This window comes from Cnephaeus nilssonii (genome assembly GCF_951640355.1).
Source record: "Cnephaeus nilssonii genome assembly, chromosome: 23".
NCBI lineage: Eukaryota > Metazoa > Chordata > Mammalia > Chiroptera > Vespertilionidae > Cnephaeus > Cnephaeus nilssonii.
In genome coordinates this window covers 13,122,929-13,142,719 of record NC_137094.1, presented here as the reverse complement: position 1 = coordinate 13,142,719, position 19,791 = coordinate 13,122,929, and the positions used below count along the sequence as shown (strand labels likewise).

The window sequence follows — 19,791 nt, the reverse complement described above, 5'->3', positions numbered from 1 at the left end:
GCTGCCGGGGGCTTGAGCTGTCGGAGCGTGTTCTGACCCCGAAGGTGACCGGTGTGGACAGCTGTGCATGGAGGCCTTTCTCCTTGAGCTTTTCATCCTCCTCTCGCCGCGAATCCATCCGTCCATCAGCTGTCAGTGCACCTGCCGCTCCACCTCCCCCGCCTCCACCTCCTCCTCTGACCCACTGGGAGCCGGGAGATGGGGTCGCCAGGGTGATGGCGGGGGCAATGCTGTGTATTGATGAAGCGTGTGGATTGACAGCCCGCCGACCGGGTTCAAGTCCTGGGTCTCCCAGTCGGTATCCGAGGCGGGAAAGCCGCTGAGCTTCCATCAGCCTCCGTTTCCTCAGCCATAAAAGGGGGAGGCAACCGTCCTTACCTCGCGGGACTGTGAGGACCCAGTGGGGACGGATGCAGCACATTTGGTGACGTGTTTGGCACGTAGTAGGTGGTCAATCAAGTGTCCATCGTGACTCTAGCTCTAAAATCGTGTTCAAAGTCATCAGTAGTAAGTGAGCCACTGGGCATGATGGTGTGAAGAAAGTATCCAGGCTTTTTAAAAAAATGTATTGGGGTGACATTGGGTATAGGCTTTGATGCATATACGTCGTGACACTGTTTTGGTAGTTCAGATGCTGTTTGGTGTTGCTTGCATACTTGTAGCTGTGTTTGTCTAAGTAAGACAGTGGTCGGCAAACTCATTAGTCCACAGGGCCACATATCAGCAGTACAACGCTTGACATTTCTTTGGAGAGCCAGATTTTTTAAACTTAAACTTCTTCTAACGCCACTTTTTCAAAATAGACTCGCCCAGGCCGTGGTGTTTTGTGGAAGAGCCACACTCAAGGGGCCAAAGAGCCGCATGTGGCTCGCGAGCCGCCGTTTGCCGACCACGGCTCTCAGACGCATCCCAGGTGATGAGGGGAAATGCTGGGCAGTAGTAACTGCCGTGAACTGTGAGGGCTCCACGAAGGAGTCTCTCATCTGGAAGGAGAAGCTCTGGCCGCTTCGGCAAAGGTGTGGAGCAGCTGGTATTTCGAGGTCCGGGCTGTTGCCCCCATGTTATCGAGGTGGGCGATCGGACGCACGCGTGTTTTCCCACGGCTGTGCGGTGGGGGCAAAGCCCCCAAAACCACAAAGGCTTGAGGCACAGGGCAGGTCATGCCATTTACACAGAGATGAGGGTCCATCCGGGCGCCTGGAAGGAGCTGCGTGGTCCCGTGGCTGGTCAGCCTCCCTGCGCGTCTGTGTGCTTTGCCTCATCTCTTATCTTAACGCTTTCCAGTCTTCATTTCGGAGGCTGCCTGTCTCTATCACACACACACACGCACACACACGCACGCACACTCTGAATCCAAGGAATCTTTTTTGAAAAGCAACCTTGACAATGACTGTGGGCGCGTCCCCATGTGTGAGTGCTGAGAACTCCGGTCACGGTGACATGGTGTTTAGGGAGCACCTGCCGGGCTCAGAGCAGCAGCGAGTTGGGGAGCCACAGAGAGAGGAGAGGACGTGACCCCTCACTCTGAAGAGGTTGCAGTCCAGGGGGGAGAAGGTGAGACACCCCGTGATGTGGAAACAAGCGTCATGACAGCCGGCACGTGACAGCGTTTGGAGGCCTACTCGGCGCCGGGCAACGTGGAGGTACCCGCGACCCAGGATCGCTCAGCCTACGAGCGTTGTGAGAAATGAGGGGTGCCACCCGGCAGATGAGGAAACTGAGGCTCAGAGAGCTTCCTGCCTTCTCAGGGTCACCTGCTCACAAGAGGCCCAGCCTCGTGCCTCCTGAGCCCTCCCCTGCTCCCCACGCTGCTCTCCCGGGCACGTCCAGGGCCCGGAGTGCCTGCCGGAAGCCGGGGGCCCAGCCTCGCTCTGCTGCTTGCTGGCCAGGGGCCTCATCTCCTCGGGTGGCCGGGGAGGAGCTGGGGAGGTGGTCCCCGGAGCATCTCCCAGGCGGCCACATCCTTCGGCTCTGCTGTGAACGGGACGCACTGTCCCGAGAGGCCGCCCTGCCCTCGGCTGGCTCTGGGAGGCACGGCAGAGGCGGGGGGCGCCTGGGGAATCTCTCCCCTGGAGGCCGCTGACAGTGTCCAGGGAGAGGAACGGGCGTTTGTTGAGCGTCCTCTGGGCCCTGGGCCCTTGACTTGGAATTTATTTATTTAGCCCCCCAACAGCTCCAGGTATTCCTGTGCCCTCTGCACCGATGGGGACCAGGCCCCAGGACGTGGCCTCGGAGTGAGTCACAGAGTCAAGAGCAGCCCTGATCGACTCCCCAGCGGCACTGCCCTGGCTCCTGAGTCTGCCCAGCTGCCCATGGCGACTCCTTAGTGGACCCTGGACCCGTGTCAGAGGGTTGGGAGGAGGGAGAAGGACACTCCCTCAATGGTTTGGCCCAAGCTGTGCTACGTGTGATGGCTGAGCGTTGGAATTTCCCTCCCTCCCTCCCTCCCTCCCTCCCTCTCTCCCTCCCTCCCTCCCTCCCTCCCTCCCTCCCTCCCTCCCTCCCTCCCTCCCAGGTAGGGCTGTGGTGATGACCAGAGGGGTACTAAGTGCCCAGGGCCATTGCTATCAGGAATTCAAGTCCTGCTCCCCTCACCCGAAGTGATAATAGCAGCGGCCAACTGGTCACCCCCACCCGCCAGAGCCTCCCACCAGCCAGTGGGCCAGCTGGCCAGGGCCATGGTCTCCTCCTCCTCTCCTGGGCTTGTCAAGCTCCCCGTCCGCGCGCCCGTGATCCTGTCAGCAGCTGGATTCGACGTGAAATGAAATCAGCAGGAAGTGAAGACAAGCAAAACGAATGCCCCTTCTCTCCCTTACCCAGCATGCAGTGGGGCCTCTCTTCATGGGAAGGGGCTGGTGGGGGGGCTTAGTCTGCTTGCCCGAGCCTCCATCCTTCTCTCCTCTCCTCAGCCCGAGGGAAGAGGTGTATACCAGGCCAGGTAACCCTTGGCCAGGTGGCCTTGGACTCCTGCCCGCACCCCCCCGCCCCCGTCTCCTCCCCCCAGGCCCTGAGGCCCAGGAGTTCCCTCGGAAGCAAAGAGGCCCGAGGTAGCTCTGTTCCAGCTGCCCACCCCCAGGGGCTCTATGCTCCATACCATGTTCCCACTGCGGGTTTATCTGCAGAAAGACTTGCCATTGTCACGTATGAAGATCACTCATCCGGTTCTGCCTCCTTAGGAACTTGAGACCAGAGAAATGAAATGATTTGCCGGGTCGCAGACTCCCTCGCCCCCACCCCCCCATCTCTTCCAACTCCCAGCCTTCAAGCCAGCGAGCAGACAGCCCATTTAGAACCCTCATTTGGAATTCCGAGTACATGCGTCAACGTCTTAAGGGATTGTTGGTTCATCATAGTCTCCAAAACCAAAGAGATCTTCCTTCCCCTTTGCAGACACGCGTGTTGCCGGCACTCGCCCTGCCACGTTGGGGACGTGAGCCAGGGAAGCCCTGAGTGTCTTGAAGGACGCGGGGTCGTTCTGCAAACTTGAAAACCTGCTCGGCCATCATGGCCCGTACGTTAGCGCAACGCCCTCTGCTCTGTCTCCTGCAAACATTTGTTTCCTGAGATTCCTCGGGGTGACACTGTTTGTGTGATAACCACCTTGCCCGGGACCCCAGCAGGTTTTTTAATTTTATTTTATTAGAGGGAAATGCAAGTAGCAGGCAATCTCGTTGATGTATTGTTCACTCGCAATGGTAAATTATTGTCATTCCTTCCCGTGTACCCATCATACATCACAGCACGGCGATTACAGGGACATGACTGCCTGCGTGTCACCGGCGTGTCGCAGGGGCCACCGTGCCTCATTCTCTCTCTCTCTCTCCCTCTCTCTCTCTCTCTCTCTCACACACACACACAAGAAGTAATTGCCACCGTGGCTTCTCCATCTTCTCGCTCACACATCGCTCTTGTCCTCGGGAGCAGACTGTACCTTGGCATCAAGCAGCACCCATGTATGTTTTCTATGTTGAATCTAGAGACGCTGATCTTCCTGTGCTAACGAAGCCACGAGGCCTTGCTCCTGTTTCTCAAGTGGAACCAAGTTTTCCGGCTTCCCTGCTATTTCTTCCCTGCTATCCTTTTCCCTTGGATCTTAGGAGCCCTGACCTGGAGGATGGCCCTGAACTCCACCCCCCTCTCCCCCCGTGGCCCCCGTCCACGGGCCTTAGCACCTCGCCTTCCTTTAGCCTCGTTGGAAACGCGTGACCCTCAGCCCTCCAGCTCTCTGGTCTCCTAGGAGTGTGTTTTTACCTCGTTCAAATGCAGACTCGTACACGGACACCGAAGGAAGAAGAGAGGGGATTCTTCTTCCCTCCAAAGGGAGCAAAGGTGGCAGAATTCTGGAATGGCCTCTCCCACCAAATCAAGAAATGAGGACACCCCCCTTCCCCCACCACACACTCACGTTCAGAGAAGGGATCCCCCAGGCTCCAGCCGGCTGCTCCCAGCCCTTCACCCCTAGGCTGTCACTGAGCAGACAGCCTGTTGGGGGGCCTCCATCGGCCCCGGGGGGCGGGCACAGTGGGTCTGGGCCCAGGTGCCAGCCCTCATGTCTTCACGGAACCGTCTCTTGGGGGCCAGGCTTAGGGATGGGTTGACTCATGAGTCGGTGAATACATCTGAAGACTGAAGACCCCCGTGTGCTGCGGACTGTGGGAGCCCTTTGTCCGATGTGCCGGTAGGAATTGTGAGTGTTTTGCAGCTAGAGCCCCCGGTCCGCAGCAGAAATCCCACACGCAGCGTCCCCGGGGCTCAGCATTCTGGGTGCGTCCGAATGCCCACCCTCCGGCCAGCGGAGAGCCTTCTTCCCCGGGGCTCCTGCTTCGCACCCGCCGGTCCTCCCTGTGCCTGGCAGCCGCCTCATAGTGAAAACTCACAGACCTGCGAGCCGAGGTCTTTGTTTTGTGACATTTCAGTGTCAGGCCAAGCCCTGGCCGGTTTGACTCAGTGGATAGAGCATCAGCCCGAGGACCGAAGGGTCCCAGGTTCGATTCCGGTCAAGGGCATGTACCTCGGTTGCAGGCTCCTCCCCAGCCCGGGCCCTGGTTGGGGCTCGTGCAGGAGGCAACCCATCCATGTGTTACTCTCACATCCATACTTCTGTCTTTCCCTCTCTCTTCTATTCTCTCTACAAATCAATGGAAAAAATATCCTCGGGTGAGGATTAAAATAATAATAATAAAAATAAATAAATAAAATAAATTTCAGGCCACTGAAGGGTGCGGAGCTAAGCGGCCAGTGGCTTGAGCCACCCATAGGATGCCTTCATGCTGCTCAGAAAATAGATGACTGCAGAAACGGGGAAAATCTCCGTGTTCGGCCTTAAACTCTAGACCAGGCGTCCTCAAACTACGGCCCGCGGGCCACATGCGGGTGTTTTTGCCGTTTTGTTTTTTTACTTCAAAATAAGGTATGTGCAGTGTGCATAGGAATTTGTTCATAGTTTTTTTTTAAACTATAGTCCGGCCCTCCAACGGTCTGAGGGACAGTGAACTGGCCCCTGTTTAAAAAGTTTGAGGACCCCTGGCCTAGAATATCTTCTCCAGGCCTGCTCCAGGCAGCAGCTAGTCTCTCCTCTCCTCTCTGGGAAGTTCACGAACTCGTATTTCACGGCAGTAAACGCTCTTGCAACCGAGGGCAACACGGAAGGCGATGAATCCCGTAGCCACCCCCTGGGCCTTTTTCACGAGGGGAATTGCTTGAGAGTGTTCTACAGGGTGGTTTTGGGGGGGTCCTCCCTCCTCAGCTTCCAGCCCACCCCCACTTGTCTGTGCCTGGGCAGCCAGAAGAATTTGCCAGAATAAACGACTCCCCTAACTCCCTGTCTTCTTCCCCAAGTAATTAGACGAGGGGAGCGAAAGGCAGGTAAAATGCTCATCCACACCTTCCCTTGTCCTTCTTGGTGTTGCATGTCCTTCCTTTCTCCCCTCGAACCTGTTACCATGACACCTGTGTTCACGATCATTTCTCTTTCTGTGTATTATATATGTTTTTTTTAATATATATATATTTTATTGATTTCAGAGAGGAAGGGAGAGGGAGAGAGAGAAACATCAACAATGAGAGAGAATCAGTGAACAACTGCCTCCTGCACACCCCCTACTGGGGATCGAGCCTGCAACCCGGGCATGTGCCCTTGATCGGAATCGAACCCGGGGACCCTGCAGTCCGCAAGCCGACGCTCTATCTACTGAGCCACACCAGCCAGGGCCATATATGTATGTTTTGGGTCAGAGTGCTTAGTGGCTTGGAGCTGGCCTCTGTGGAGGTGGGGCTTGGCTTGTCTCCTGGAGCACGGGGTCGTGGCCCAGGATGGCGAGCCCTTTGTGGTGCGAGAGGAAGCACGAATTCCACTAACCCCATCTTTTGGACATGGGGTGAGGGGGGGTAGACCCGTTCTTACCTTGCAACCCAGCGTGTGGGCTCAAGAGAGGCAACGGAAAACCACTTTTTCCCTCTCCCCAAAATCGTAGGACGTTGGGGTCAGAAAAACCGTAAGAGGTCGTTGAGGGTAGAATAAGCTTCCATTTGACAGAAGGGAAGAATCGAGGCGGAAATCGGGGAAGTGGCCTCCGTGACGTCACTCAGAGGGCTGGAGGCAGAACCGAGCTCACTGCCGGCCCGGCTGCTCACTGCCCACCGGCCAGGTCGCCTTCGAGGGGGAGGCTGTGGCCGGGTTCCCTCCCAGAGCCACCAGAATCCTTGCAAACTTGCCACTGGCCGAACCCCAGCAGGGCCTTTGGGAATTGGGTTAGGACAGTGGTCGGCAAACTCATTAGTCCACAGAGCCAAACATCAGCAGGACAACGATTGAAATTTCTTTGGAGAGCCAAATTTTTTAAACTTAAACTTCTTCGAACGCCACTTCTTCAACATAGACTCGCCCAGGCCGTGGTATTTTGTGGAAGAGCCACACTCAAGGGGCCAAAGAGCCGCAGTTTGCCGACCACGGGGTTAGGGAATTTGGATGGTCCCAGTTATGAGCCTCGCCACAGGCATGGGCTTGGGATAGCTGTTCCTTCGGTGAGTATTTTGCCCATAAATATCTTAGTCTCACTTCCTAGGTGGTCTGGCACATGGCAGCATGCATCATGAACAGAGTAGCGTCATACTATCCGTGAAGCAGGCACACTCTTTGCAATGTAAAGCGAGCGAACCTCTCTTTGACCATCTATCTATATAATAGAGGAATATGCAAATTAGACAGAATGCCATAATGTCACGACCTGAGGCTGCATGGCACCTGGCCAGGGCAAGGGACCTCAGGCCCCTGGGCCAGGGGACCTGGGGCTGTGCCCCCTGCCTGGAGGGGCTTACCAGGGATGGAGCCGGCCAGGTCTGGGTCTCACCCAATGGGGGTGGGGCCGGCTGGGTCTGGATCTCCTGCATTTTCGAAGTGCGTGTGGGTGGTGGGCGGGGACTTGACTCTGGGTCCCGGGGGCACGCTCCAGACTCTTGACAGGAGGGAGATTTTCATATACATTTTACTAATTTTCTTTCATCTCTGACACTTCTATTATAGATAAAGGGCAAACATTAATATTAAAATATTTCCTCTAACTAATTCCCTTTGAATGTGCACAGATTTTGTGCACCGGGCCACTAGTGTGCTTTAGGAGACCGCGCGGCGGCAGCGGGCGCGGAAGGGACCGTGGCGGACGCGCGCCTCTCGGGGCTGCGGTCGCCCGGCCCCCCGCCGTGTCCGGAGGGCTCTCCCCGCGGGGAGCGCCCGGTACTCACACCCTTATTCCTCCCCACTGCCCAAGTCTGCCCGCTGCCCCCCATGGTGAGCCACGGCGACTTCGTCTGCCACCCGCGGCCTTGCGATCGCTACAGCCACGGGACCGTGGTGGAGTTCTACTGCGACCCCGGCTACAGCCTCACCAGTGACTACAAGTACATCACCTGCCAGTACGGGGAATGGTTCCCCGCCTACCAGGTCTACTGCGTCAAGTCAGGTGAGCCACCCTGGTCTGCCTGCCCCGGCCCCACGGCCGGGCCCACGGAAACGACATTGTGGGTCAGACCTGCTCGCACTTAGAAAGACATCAGCCGCGTGCACACTTAAGTACTTCCTAGTTCAGTGGTCTGCAAACCACGGCTCGCGAGCCACATGCAGCTCTTTGGCCCCTTGAGTGTGGCTCGTCCACAAAATACCACGGGCCCGGGCGAGTCTATGTTGAAGAAGTGGCGCTAGAAGAAGTTTAAGTTGAAAAAATGTGGCTCTCCCAAGAAATGTCCATCGTTGTGCTGTTGATATCTGGCTCTGTGGACGAATGAGTTTGCCGACCACTGGCCTAGTTGATAACAAGTTACCAGCAAATCACTGGCCTCGGGGTTCCAGGGTACAGAGACCCGAGCACCGGCGACACCCGCCCACCGTCTCCTTCCCTCCCATCCTCCCCCCATCCCGCCCGCCCTGGGGTTTCCCTGGTGCACCCCTGGCCACCTGCCCTGAGCAGTGGGAGGCTGCACACCTTCCCCCTGGACACAGCGAGTGAGGGAAGCTCCGGTTAACACGGGCCCCCAGAGCCCCCCCCCCCCCCCCCCCGGGGTCCCGGGAACCAGCCGGAGGAGCAGTGCAGGGAGGCCTACGGGAGGCTGCTGAGCAAGATGAGAGGAGGGAGGCCCTGGCCAGTTTTGCTCAGTGGTTAGAGCTTCGGACTGAAGGGTCATGGGTTCGATTCCGGCCAAGGGCGTGTACCTCCGTTGCAGGCTCCATCCCTGGCCCTGGATTGGGGGGTGGCGGGAGGCACCCAATAGATGTCTCTCTCTCTCACATCGATGTTTCTTTTTCTGTGTCTTCTCCCTCTCCCTTCCGCTGTCTCTAAAAACCACTGGGGAAATGTCCTCGGGTGAGGATTAACAAACAAAAATGAGAGGAGGGAGGAGGAACCAGCAGCCACACAGGGCAAGTGTAGGAGACGGGGGGCTTGTGGCCAAGGGACAGGACTCTGTTTTGGGGGTCGGCCCTTGCCTCCCCTTACCTGGAGCATGTGACGGCCGTGCCTCCCGCGGCCCTCCCAGCTTCCTGTTCTTTCTCACCCCCCCACCCCCACCCCCCAGTCCATCCCAGACCCTCACAAAGGTGTTAGCTCAGCGCCCCTTCCCTGCTCCGGAACACGACTTCCCCAGGGGAGGGCCCCCCTTCATTCTCTGCCCCAGAAGCAGGCTCTCACCCCGTCTGGAGTGGGCGCATGCAGGTCGCCCTCCAGCCTGGCAGAGGCCCGCTGGGGACAGGGTTAGCGCTGTGGGGTCCCGAGACCACGGACCAGGCTCGTTCTCTCTCTCTCTCTCTCTCTCTCTCTCTCTCTCTCTCTCTCTCTCTCCCCCCCCCCCCCCGCAGAGCAAACGTGGCCCAACACCCACGAGACCCTCCTGACCACGTGGAAGATCGTGGCGTTCACGGCGACCAGCGTGCTGCTGGTGCTGCTGCTCGTCATCCTGGCCAGGATGTTCCAGACCAAGTTCAAGGCCCACTTCCCCCCCAGGTCAGTGCCGCCCCCTGGGGCCGCCGGGAGAGGAGGGTGAGCTGGGCGGGCAGCGCGTGCAGAGGGGCGGTCCTCGGGGAGGACACGGGGAGAGCGAAACGCTTCCCTGCGACGTCTTGGGGGGCCTGGAGGTCAGGGCACCAAGCAGGAGACAGACCTCATTCCCCCCTTCCCGCCCCCTGGGAGCCTGTCTCCCTTCCTCCCTGGACTCGGTCCTCGGTCCTCGGGGGGCATTTGGGGTGAGAGAGGGGAGCGCAGACTCAGGGCTGCATGTGGGCCATGCCCCTGCCGCCTCCCCGCACGCGGCCTGGAGTGAGGTCCCTGCAGCGGGTGGTCCATGCGAGGATAAGGAATGCACAGAGCTGATTAGGAGACAAGGTCAAAGCTGTGTGACCCAACAGCGGTCCAAAAACAGTGTGTGATGGGAAGTCTCGGGAAAGGGTTCTGGTTGGGGTCAGGGCAGGGCCCGTGGGAATCTGCCTCCAGTAGGCGCTGCGCCCCCACCCCCCCGCATCCCCCCCACTCACCGATGAGCTTGGGTTGGTGTCTTCATCCTCCCGCCGCCGCCATCCCCACAGAGGACACGGTCACACTCCTCCCAGAGGGGCCTGGCCCGGCGCCTTCCGGTGCCACCAGCACCCTCTGGGTCCGAGAAGTGCCTCCTGGCCCGCTGCCCGCAGGCCGCTGTCGGGAAGAAGCCACGTGGAAAGCAAAGGGGTGGGTTGTGCCCCTTTGAAGGAGGGCAGGGGGCCAACCGTCCCAGGACACTCGCCTGGGCTCACGGACAGACACAGCGGCCTGTCCCCGAGGACTCATCTGTCCCCGTGTCCGTCTTCTCCTTCGGGGACCCTGGGCATCAGAAAAGGCCACTCATTTTTGTTGTTGTTGTTGTTCCTTATCTGAGGATAGTTTTCCATTGATTTTTAGAGAGAGTGGAAGGGAGGAGGAGAGACAGAGAGAGAGAGAAACATCGATGTGAGAGAGACGCATTCATTGGCTGCCTCCCCCGCTTGCCCCGACCAGGGCCGGGGATGGAGCCTACAAGCGAGATACGTGCCCTTGACCGGGATCGAACCCGGGACCCTGCAGTCCACTGGCCGGCACTTTATCCACTGAGCCACACCGGCCAGGGCAGCCCCTATTCTCTTACCTGTTCTGTTCGCAGCAGCCTTCCTGAGCGACACCACAGAGACTCTCACACGGATGCTCGGCGGGAACGGGCCATCTGGTCCCCTGCCGGGAGGTTAAGGCCACAAGGCCAGGCACAGCGGTCCCAGAGGGAGGAAGGAAGCGTGAGGGGAGAGCGGAGGGGACAGGCGGGAGGGCACGAGACGGTGAGGAGAAGAAACCTCAGCCCGGCCGGTGTGGCTCAGTGGTTGAGCGTCGACCTATGAACCAGGAGGTCACGGTTCGATTCCCGGTCAGGGCACATGCCCGGGTTTCGGGCTCCATCCCCAAGGTGGGGCGTGCAGGAGGCAGCCGATCAATGATTCTCTCTCATCATGGATGTTTCTCTCTCTCTCCCTCTCCCTTCCTCTCTGAGATCAATACAAATATATATATATATATATTTAAAAGAAACCTCTGCTCCCATCACGGCCCCGAGGACCCCGGCTGCAGCGGGGGGCGCTGTGGCTTCCTCCCCGGGGTGGCGTGTCACCCTGACGTGTCGGAACCGCTTTGCCTTGCACAGGGGGCCCCCCAGGAGTTCCAGCAGCGACCCGGACTTCGTGGTGGTGGACGGCGTGCCCGTGATGCTCCCGTCCTACGACGAGGCTGTGAGCGGCGGCTTGAGTGCCTTAGGCCCCGGGTACCTGGCCCCTGGGGGCCGGGGCTGCCCCTTGCCCGTCGAGGACCAGAGCCCCCCGGCCTACCCCGGCCCCGGGGACACGGACGCAGGCCCCGGGGCGTCAGACACCTGTGACGGCGTCTCGGGCGCTTCCGAGCTGCTCCCGAGTCTGTACCCGTCCCCCACGTGCCCGGGGGGCACCCGCCCCGCTTCCGACGACCCCGACACGGCTGCCAGCGCGGCGGGGGAGGTGGCATCCACCAGCCCGGGCATCGACATCGCAGACGGTAAGTGTTTGCCCCCGGGCCCGGCACACACGGCCGCACCAGCTCCCAGCATCTTCGCACACAGCCGGGTCGGGCTGCTCGCTCTCCCTGCGTGCGGAGGCCGCGGGCAAGGCCCGTTAGGAGAGGGGGGACCCTCACCTCACACGGGATGAGCCCAAATGGACATTTCAGGAGGCTCACCGGGCACCAAGCCACCGTCCAGAGCGAAAAGGCTCCAGGGGCCGGTCCTTGGTTTCCAGAGCATCTTTCTGACCCCGGATGCTGGCCTCCTCGATCCCTTAATTAGGCAGGACTTCGGAGAGCGGGGCCTGGGGGGAGGCAGCCCCCACCCGTGCCAGGAGGGGAGACCCAGGCGGGCGCCGTGGGGCAGGGCCGGAGACGTTCTGTGCCCATGCAGGGCGTTTCTACGAGGCATGGGGCAGGATGCGTGTGTCTGCGTGTCGCAGGACAGGCGGGGTGCGGCTCGCGGTAAAGCAGGAACGTGCGTCAGACGGCGTAGGCCCGTGTCCCAGGGGAGGGGGCACCGCTTTGCAAACGAGACGGCAGTTCCAGCCACAGGAAGCGGCAGTCACAGGGGTCTCCTGGGTCCCCCCAGGATCCTTTTCTGCAGTTCCTGCCGCCTCTCTGTGCCCGGAATGGTCGCCTCTTGGAATGAGTGTCAGGGCGCGTGGCTAACAGCTAACATTTTCCTTTTTACGAGCTGCGTCTGAGACCTCCCAGCAAGTCGCTGTGATACGGAGGAGTTGGGTTTTTTATTTTATTTTTTTTAAATGGAATTTATTTTGTTTTATGTTTATTTATTTATCAACTTCTTTGTTGATTAAGGTGTCACATATTTGTCCTCATCCCCCCATTCCCATCCCCCACCCCTCCCCACACATGCCCCCACCCCGCTGTTGTCCGTGACCACTGGTTAGGCTCATATGCATGCATACAAGTCCTTTGGTTGATCTCTCCCCCTTCCCCCCACCCTCCCCTGCCTTCCCTCTGAGGTTTGACGGTCTGATCGATGCTTCCCTGTCTCCGGGTCTGTTTTTGTTCATCAGTTCATGTTGTTCATTATTTCCCCTAGATGAGTGAGATCATGTGATACAAGAAATGCACTTATAAGAACCGAAAATGAGGCAAGCCATAACGGTTATGCCGAGAGGCAAATGAATCAGTCTGTAGTGAGTTTCTTTCTGGGCCAACAGTTCTTTTGAGTCCCAATTTCGATGTCAAACAGTTCCTTGTGCGTACCTGTCAGTAATGATATTTCAGTTCTGGATGGTGGACCAATGGTGGTGATGCAGGTCCGACCCTCTCTGGTTTGGTCCTGGGCAGGAGTTGGGTTTTTGATTGTTGCCGGATCTGTGGAACTTAGCCTTTTCCTCTCCCCGGGGTGGGGACTTGCAGATCGTCTCATGCAGCTTGTCCTGGAGGCTCGGAGTGGGGCTGGGGGTGCAGTCAGTAACCACCATCTCCTCCCACAGAGATCCCGCTCATGGAAGAAGACGCCTAGCCTGGAAGGAGATCCCCCCTCCCCCGTGCTTCTGCTGCCCCGTTGGGAACGGAACCCGGTCCCGTGGAGGGAGGCTGCAGAAGGACCGAGCATGGGGGTGGGGCCGTGTTCTAATCTGTCTACACGGAGACAGTGATTCACGTCGTACGTCACGGACTCGGCAGTGGGTGTGGGACACGGACACACTGCGGTGGCTGGCCTTTTACCTGGGGCCTGCGGGTTTGCCACGACCACGGGGAAACCAAGGGACGAGGGGCACCCCCGTGCGGGCCCGGAGGAAGGGGTCGCGTGCTGGGGAACAGGACGCGGTCCACGCACGGGCCACCGGATCCCGCGTCCCGCCGACGTACGTCACGCGTGCCACCTGCGCCCGCCGAAAGCATGTCACATCGCGTAAATCCGCTTCCACCTCTGCTTCCAACTGTCCCCGGATCCCCCGTGGGGCTGGGTGGGCCTCGGCGGGGAGTCTGGGTGGGGCTGCGGGCAGAGCAGCAGCGCGCCCCCTGGAGGCGCCCGGCGGGACGGTTCCCCGACGGCTCTCGGACCATCTTCCCGGATCTGGCGGTTTCCGCTCAGCACGACCAAAGCGGGACGTGGCAGACCCAGCGAGGAAGGAGAGGAGAGGCGCGGGCAGGCTCTGCTTTCTGGAAGCTTCTTCAAAAAGGAGAGCCCGTGTCCTGCGTGCTGTCCTGGGGCGAAGTCGCGACGGTAGGTGTGTGCACGGCCGAGCACCTGGGCCCGTGGCGTGGGATACATCCTGGGACTCTACTGAAGGTGTCTCGACACGTCCCACGGCGGCGGGGCTCTGTGGCGGCGTCTTAGAAAGATTCCGTGGGCCCTCGATCTGCGTCACGAGCCCTCTCTGGCCAGCTGTTCTCAGTGTGGCCCTCACTCCCAAACTCAGCCATACTTTATTTTCCCGAACAGAAATTGTTTCTGTAAACACGTCCCTCCTCCCAATAAAAGATGAGGTTGGAGTTATGTACTTTTTCTCCTTCTATTTTTGTCCTGCAAAGTCCGCGGGCAGGCCTCCCGGCCCCAAGACGGCTCTGCCCTCCGCCCCTCTGGGCCTCTGGCTGCCCACCCTGCCCTCCTACCCCGAGGGCTCCCGGCCGGCGCCCCCTGGCTGTGGTGCCTACGAAAACGATGGATGCAGAAAGTTCCCCGAGCCGTGAGGTGTCTCTTCAAATCCACGACGCTCTGTGGATTTTAGATAAATACCGACAAAACGTGGCCCCATCACGTTGCTGTGCTGACGGAGCCGTGAGAGCGGCAAGCGTGATCAAATCCTGTTTCTTTCTGGACACAGACGGATTAAAAATTAAAAAGGAAATGCCCGTATGAAGCGTGATGTTCCTGGTGGAAGGGCGTCGGGTGGGCAGGGCGGGACCGTGAGCGTGGGTGATGGAGATGAAGCGGCGGACTAGAACCTGAGGCCTGGCCCGGTGCCCTGGGGGGTGGGCGTGCCGGGCAGGTGGGTCGCGTGTTTAGTCATCACGTCTCTGTCCCCTGACGGCCTCACCTGCCACGGGCACAACTTGGTACGACAAGCCCGTAGAAGGGATGGTTTTTGTAAGTGTTTGTGCTTCAATGCCCCTTGGCCCGCTCGGAGAGAGAGAGGACGTGGGGGCTGGATGGGAGTGGGGCATCCAGGGCGCACTTGGGGCCGCCTCCTCCAGGCAGCCTTCCAGGCATCCCCGTCGGGCCCGGTCTCCGCTCTTCTCCATGCCAACAGCTGCCCTCCCTCCCAGGCTCCCTAAATGGGGGGCGTGCCTGTCTCAGAGGCCACAGGTAAGTGTCTCCTTTCCTGTCACACAGGGTGGGGGTGTCGGGGGGGGGGGCGGGGAGACTTGGGAGGCTGGCTCCGGGCCTGGCCTCACCTCCTTCCAGAAACCGTTCTGCACCCCAAAGTAGGCACGCAGGCCCTCACCTGCAAGCCGAGTACGTCGCGGATGCCTGTCTAGCCCCACACCTGCGGGGACAGGTACCGCAGTGCCACACGTGCCCGGGTATTCGTGTCAACGTTGTTCTAAGAATGGAGGCTGGTAGGAAGGAAGTGTGGGTTCAGTGGACCCATCAGACAGTATCTCCCCAGTCACCGGGGTCCTCCGCTTGGTCCCTTGAGTTTGTGGCCGCAACAGCATCTCACCCACCCATGCTGTTTCTGGGGGGGGGGGGGTGTATTTTGCATCACGGTGGGCTCAGGTGGCAGGAAAGAATCCTCCTGGCGCCCCAAGCAGGCCTGGACTCGGACTCTCTCTTCATTTCAACGTCCCGGAGGCCCTCGGGGTATGAACGTACCGATCTTTCTCCAACAGCCTCAGGAGCCAGTGGGTACGAGAACACACGGCCACCCTGTGAACTGTGCCCAGAGGTGCCGTGTGGAGGGAGCCGGCCCTGACCACAGGACTCCCTGCTCGGGGAGGGAGGCACCCTCGGGACGGAGGTCAGAGGTCGGTGGAGGGCGGAGGGCGGAGCCTGCAGGGAGGGCCGAGGGTGTCTGTCCCTGGGCCCCCCGAGGTGTTCACAGAAGTCGGTATTTAAGGAACCACAGAGCAGCCGTTTCTGGCTGCGTGCTCCGTCACAAGCACCGAAGTCCCAGCGCATCTTCCCACTTTGCTTCCATGTTTTTATTTATTTATTATTTTTAATCCTCACCCGAGGATATTTTCCCATTGATTTTATTTTTTAAATTGATTTCAGAGAGGAAGGGAGAGGGAGATAGAAACATCAATGATGAGAGAATCATTGATTGATCGGTTGCTTCCTGCACACCCCACATTGGGGATCGAGCCTGCAACCTGGGCATGTGCCCTTGACCAGAATCGGACACGGGACCCTTCAGTCTGCAGGCCGATGCTCTATCCACGGAGCCACACCGGCCACGTGTTCGGATTCCATGTTTTCACACTGAAGGCTGCGGTTTGCTGGTGTGGGATCTGCAGAGCCATTCCAACCTGATTGCAGCCGTCCCAGCAGCTGGCACCGGCAGCCTGCCGCCCGTTCCTGCAGAGGGACTGCGCCCCTGGCCACACAGCGGGCCAGGCCAGTGGGCGCCAAACGCAAAGGCTCATGGGCCACGCCTGCTGGCCCGGATGCTCCCTCCCCCGACGCCGCGTGGTGCTGGGCAGCCCCCCGTCTGGCCCGGCCCCTGTGTATTCCCCACAGAGGCAGCGGAATAGCTTGGGCGAGCCTGGGCTTTGCAATGGGCGACACCTGGCTTCCGAGCTGCCTGCCCCGCTCACGGGTGTGTCTGGGATGAGTAATTGCCCTCCCCGGGCCTCTTTCTCCTCCTGCAGACACCGGAGCGAAGTCCCCTCTGCCCTCCCCCGGGCTGGGGCGAGGAGGACAGCGATGTGAGTCACCGCGCACAGCAGGCACTTGGTAAGTGGCCGCCGTCTCCTTGTGGTCAGTGTGCGGGAGCGTGTGGGTGGCTGATTCACTAGGACATGGGTCTCTGGGCACTTGGACCTGCCTTTGCCCCTGCCACCCCCCGACAGGTTACGGACAGGCTTGCTTGGGGCTGCCCCAAGGGGATGGACTACACTGTGCTCTGTCTGACCCCCTGGGCCCCCTTCCCAGGAGCCCTGTCCTGGCTAAGGGTCCGGGCAGAGGGACAGTGTCCCTCCTTGGCCTGGGCCTCTGCCCTCCTCCCAGCTCGGCCTCTGGGAATGCCACAGAGGCTCTGCTCAGGGCGGGCAGCCAGCCTCAGCCTGTCCCAGGGACCCCGAAGGACTCAGGTCACCCCACGGGCGGCCCTGGAGATGAGCACTCACCTGCCTCCCCAGTTTTATCGCTTAGTTTAGATTTAAGGCATGAAAGTTAATGCCCGTGCGTTTCCGAGGCGATAAAGAGGACGGTAAAGGTGCCTGGTCTGGCAGAACAGGGCCCAGGAGAGCAGCCACTGCTCAGGGCGGTGGGATGGGGTGCGGGCGGCGCTGCGCACGGCGGCATCCGATCGTTAAATCATAAAACTTAACGCAGGGCGTGGGGCGTCGAGGCCATTAGGTGTAACTGCCGTGGCAGGCAGCTTGCCCGCCTCCACGCTGGGCAGAACCAGGCCCTGGGGACCCCGAGGCAGCGGGAGTGGCCCCAATACCTGAGTAGGAGCCTCCCCCACGTGTTCAGAGCCAGCGGGGACCCCACCCCTGCTCCTCCAAGGCCCGGGGATGTAGACACCAAATGCCAGCAGATGCGTGTAGAGTTTGGGGGCGAGGGGGGTCGGGGTGGAGCCTAAGGGGATAAGGAGACAGATATGCTCTGCTTGGATCCTATAAGGTTTATTTACAGACCCCGTCGCAGTCAGTAAGCAGTTATTAAGCGCCTGCTGTGTGCTCTCGCGGAAAGTGAGGCCTGGTGGTCAGGCAGCTTCAAACTGGGAGCCACGGAGCACAGGACCGGGCCTGGGCCTGGGAGGCGCCCTCGGCCGAGCTGAGAGCAGGGGGCGTGGGGTGTCGGGGTGCAGGAGAGCTGGGGGGATTGGGAAATGGATGGCTGTTCTGTGCTTTGGGGCTCTGAGGCTCCAGATGAAGAGCAGGCCCAGGGGAGGGGAGGGTGGGCAGAAGGTGAGGGAGATGGAACTGGAGAGGGACTCAGGCCAGAGCCTGGGGGCAAGAAGGAGGGGGTCTTGGGGTCTGGGGGCAAGAGGGGGGTGTGCTCAGGAGGCCAATGCTCCCTTGGGAGAACGAGAAGCCCGGGTGAGGTGCAGAAGTGAGCGAGCAAGCGAGTGAGAGAGCCGTTCTGCCCACTGGATTTTGTGAAGCAACGTCGGGCAAGCTCACCGCCGTGGGCACCTCGACTCCTCCAGCTGTAAAGCGGGGACGCTGACGGCGCCCACCTGGCCTGCGTGATGGGGTCAGTGGGACGATGGTGCCGACTGCTCAGAACAGCGCCCGAGAGAGTAAAACTCCGAACGGCGCTGCTCTCTCTCCTCTGGGCTCCGGAGGAGTTACAAATGCGGGTCCCTCTGCGTCTCAGCCCTGCGCATCTGCGGGGCGGGCAGGTCTGTGGCGTGTCCTGCCTCTCTCCTGGCTGTTCAAAGAGCCAAGAACCCTCCGAGCCTGGGTTAGGCATGTGCGAGCGAGTGTGTGTGTGCATGTGCACGTGCGTGCATGTATGCATGTGTGTGTGCATATGTGTGTATGCATGTGTGTGTGTGTGCATGCACATGTGCACACTGATGTAGGGGAGGAAGGTGGGTGGGGAGGGTCCGGCACAGTGTAGTTCAGTGTCCCCTTCAGCCCTCAGTCCTGGCCCAAAGCCCAAGGAACAGCAGTCATAGGACGCTGCCTGCAGGCTCGCTCAGACAACCAGACACGGCTGGTCCCGAACCCCAATCCCCCTGCTCCTCAGCAGCTGCGGAGCTTGGTCTGGCTCTGGGCTCAGGGCCCTCGGGTGACAAAGCAACTCCACAGCCTCTGCGCCTCCAGCCTGGCTGGGCCGGGCACCGAGCCGCCCCGGGAGCCAGCCAGGCTGGACGGGTGCCTGGCAGCCTGAGTGCCAGCCAGCAGTGGCTGCTTCCGCTCCTGGTGGGCACCTCCTGCCGCTTGCAGAACCGGCTGTGCAGGTACTGGCCTGGGACACTCCCGGCTTCCGGTCTCCCTCGGAATGTGGCCACCTTTCCCGCTCCCCGCCCTCCTACCCCTTGCAGCTCGCTCCCAGGCCTGACACCCCCCGTCTGTTGTCTGTGTGAAGGCGATTGGGCCCCATCACTCAAAGTGCAGGGACTGGACACAGCCGAAGGGACACAAGCCACCAGGCAGTGGTGGCATGGGGGGCGGGGTGCAGGTGATAACGAAGCACAGAAATAGGGGGTGCTCTTCTCCTGTTTTGGGGTAACGGCGTCTCATTGGGGAGGGCTTGGTCCAGTCAAAATTCTTTTCTTGCTAAACACATCCTTAGCAATCTTACAGTTTGTTGCTACTATGAATGGGATATTTTTTCCCATTTCCCTTCCCAAATGTGTATTGCCATCATAAGTCAAAACTTTCTCTGTTTACCCACCTAGCTTACTCAATTCCCCTACTAATTTTAATATGGTTTCGTTAAAATCGATTAGGTTATCGAGGTGCACTCCCGATAATCTGTAAGTAAAGATATTTTCCTTTCTTTCTGGGCACTTACTCCTCCGCTCAGTTCATCCTCCTGGCTTACTCCCTTAGTTAAAGCTCCGAAGCCATGTTGATCGACAGTGGAGACAGCCGCGCTTTATCTTGCCCCGGATTTAATAGAAACGACTTCGGCGTTTTTCCACTTAGTGAAATGTTTGGTCTTGGTTCTCAGTAAATAGTCTTTATCCTGCGTAAGTCATTTCTGTCCACACTCGGCAAGTTCTTAGGGGGAAACAGTAATGTGTACCTTTCAGGTACATGATAGAACGAACTAATATCTATGAAATTGGCTGCATAAATGGCGAAGCATAAATCCTACTTCTGTTTTCTCTGCAACAGCATGCAACTTACAAATTCTTTGTGGTTAGAAAAATTTAAAACAATAGGAGACGCGGGGTCATTTCGGAATCGCCTACCTCCACCACCTCACGGAGAGAACCCCACAACCAGGCCGTGCGGTCCATATTTTATTTTATTTATTAGTGTTGTTTAAAATCTCTTATTTTTATCTTATCTCGGCTGTTCCCGCTGTACTCCATTTCTAGAGCTGCAGTAACAAGTTACCAAAAACTGGGTGGTTTAAAGCAACAGAAATGGACTCTCCAGAAGTTCT

At 59.2% G+C, this 19,791-nt stretch overlaps 1 protein-coding gene across 1 annotated transcript in view; it reads left to right on the top strand.

Moving 5' to 3' along the window:
- The window catches only part of SUSD4 (sushi domain containing 4), a 70,462-nt gene extending 56,163 nt beyond the window's left edge, over nucleotides 1-14,299 (top strand). Inside the window, exons 6-9 of the mRNA XM_079763728.1 lie at nucleotides 7,761-7,958; nucleotides 9,347-9,491; nucleotides 11,185-11,567; nucleotides 13,040-14,299. Coding sequence (XP_079619854.1) covers nucleotides 7,761-7,958; nucleotides 9,347-9,491; nucleotides 11,185-11,567; nucleotides 13,040-13,068 — 755 coding nt within the window. The 3' untranslated portion in view covers nucleotides 13,069-14,299. The remainder of the gene's footprint in view (nucleotides 1-7,760; nucleotides 7,959-9,346; nucleotides 9,492-11,184; nucleotides 11,568-13,039) is intronic.
- The last annotated feature ends 5,492 nt before the right edge of the window (nucleotides 14,300-19,791 follow it).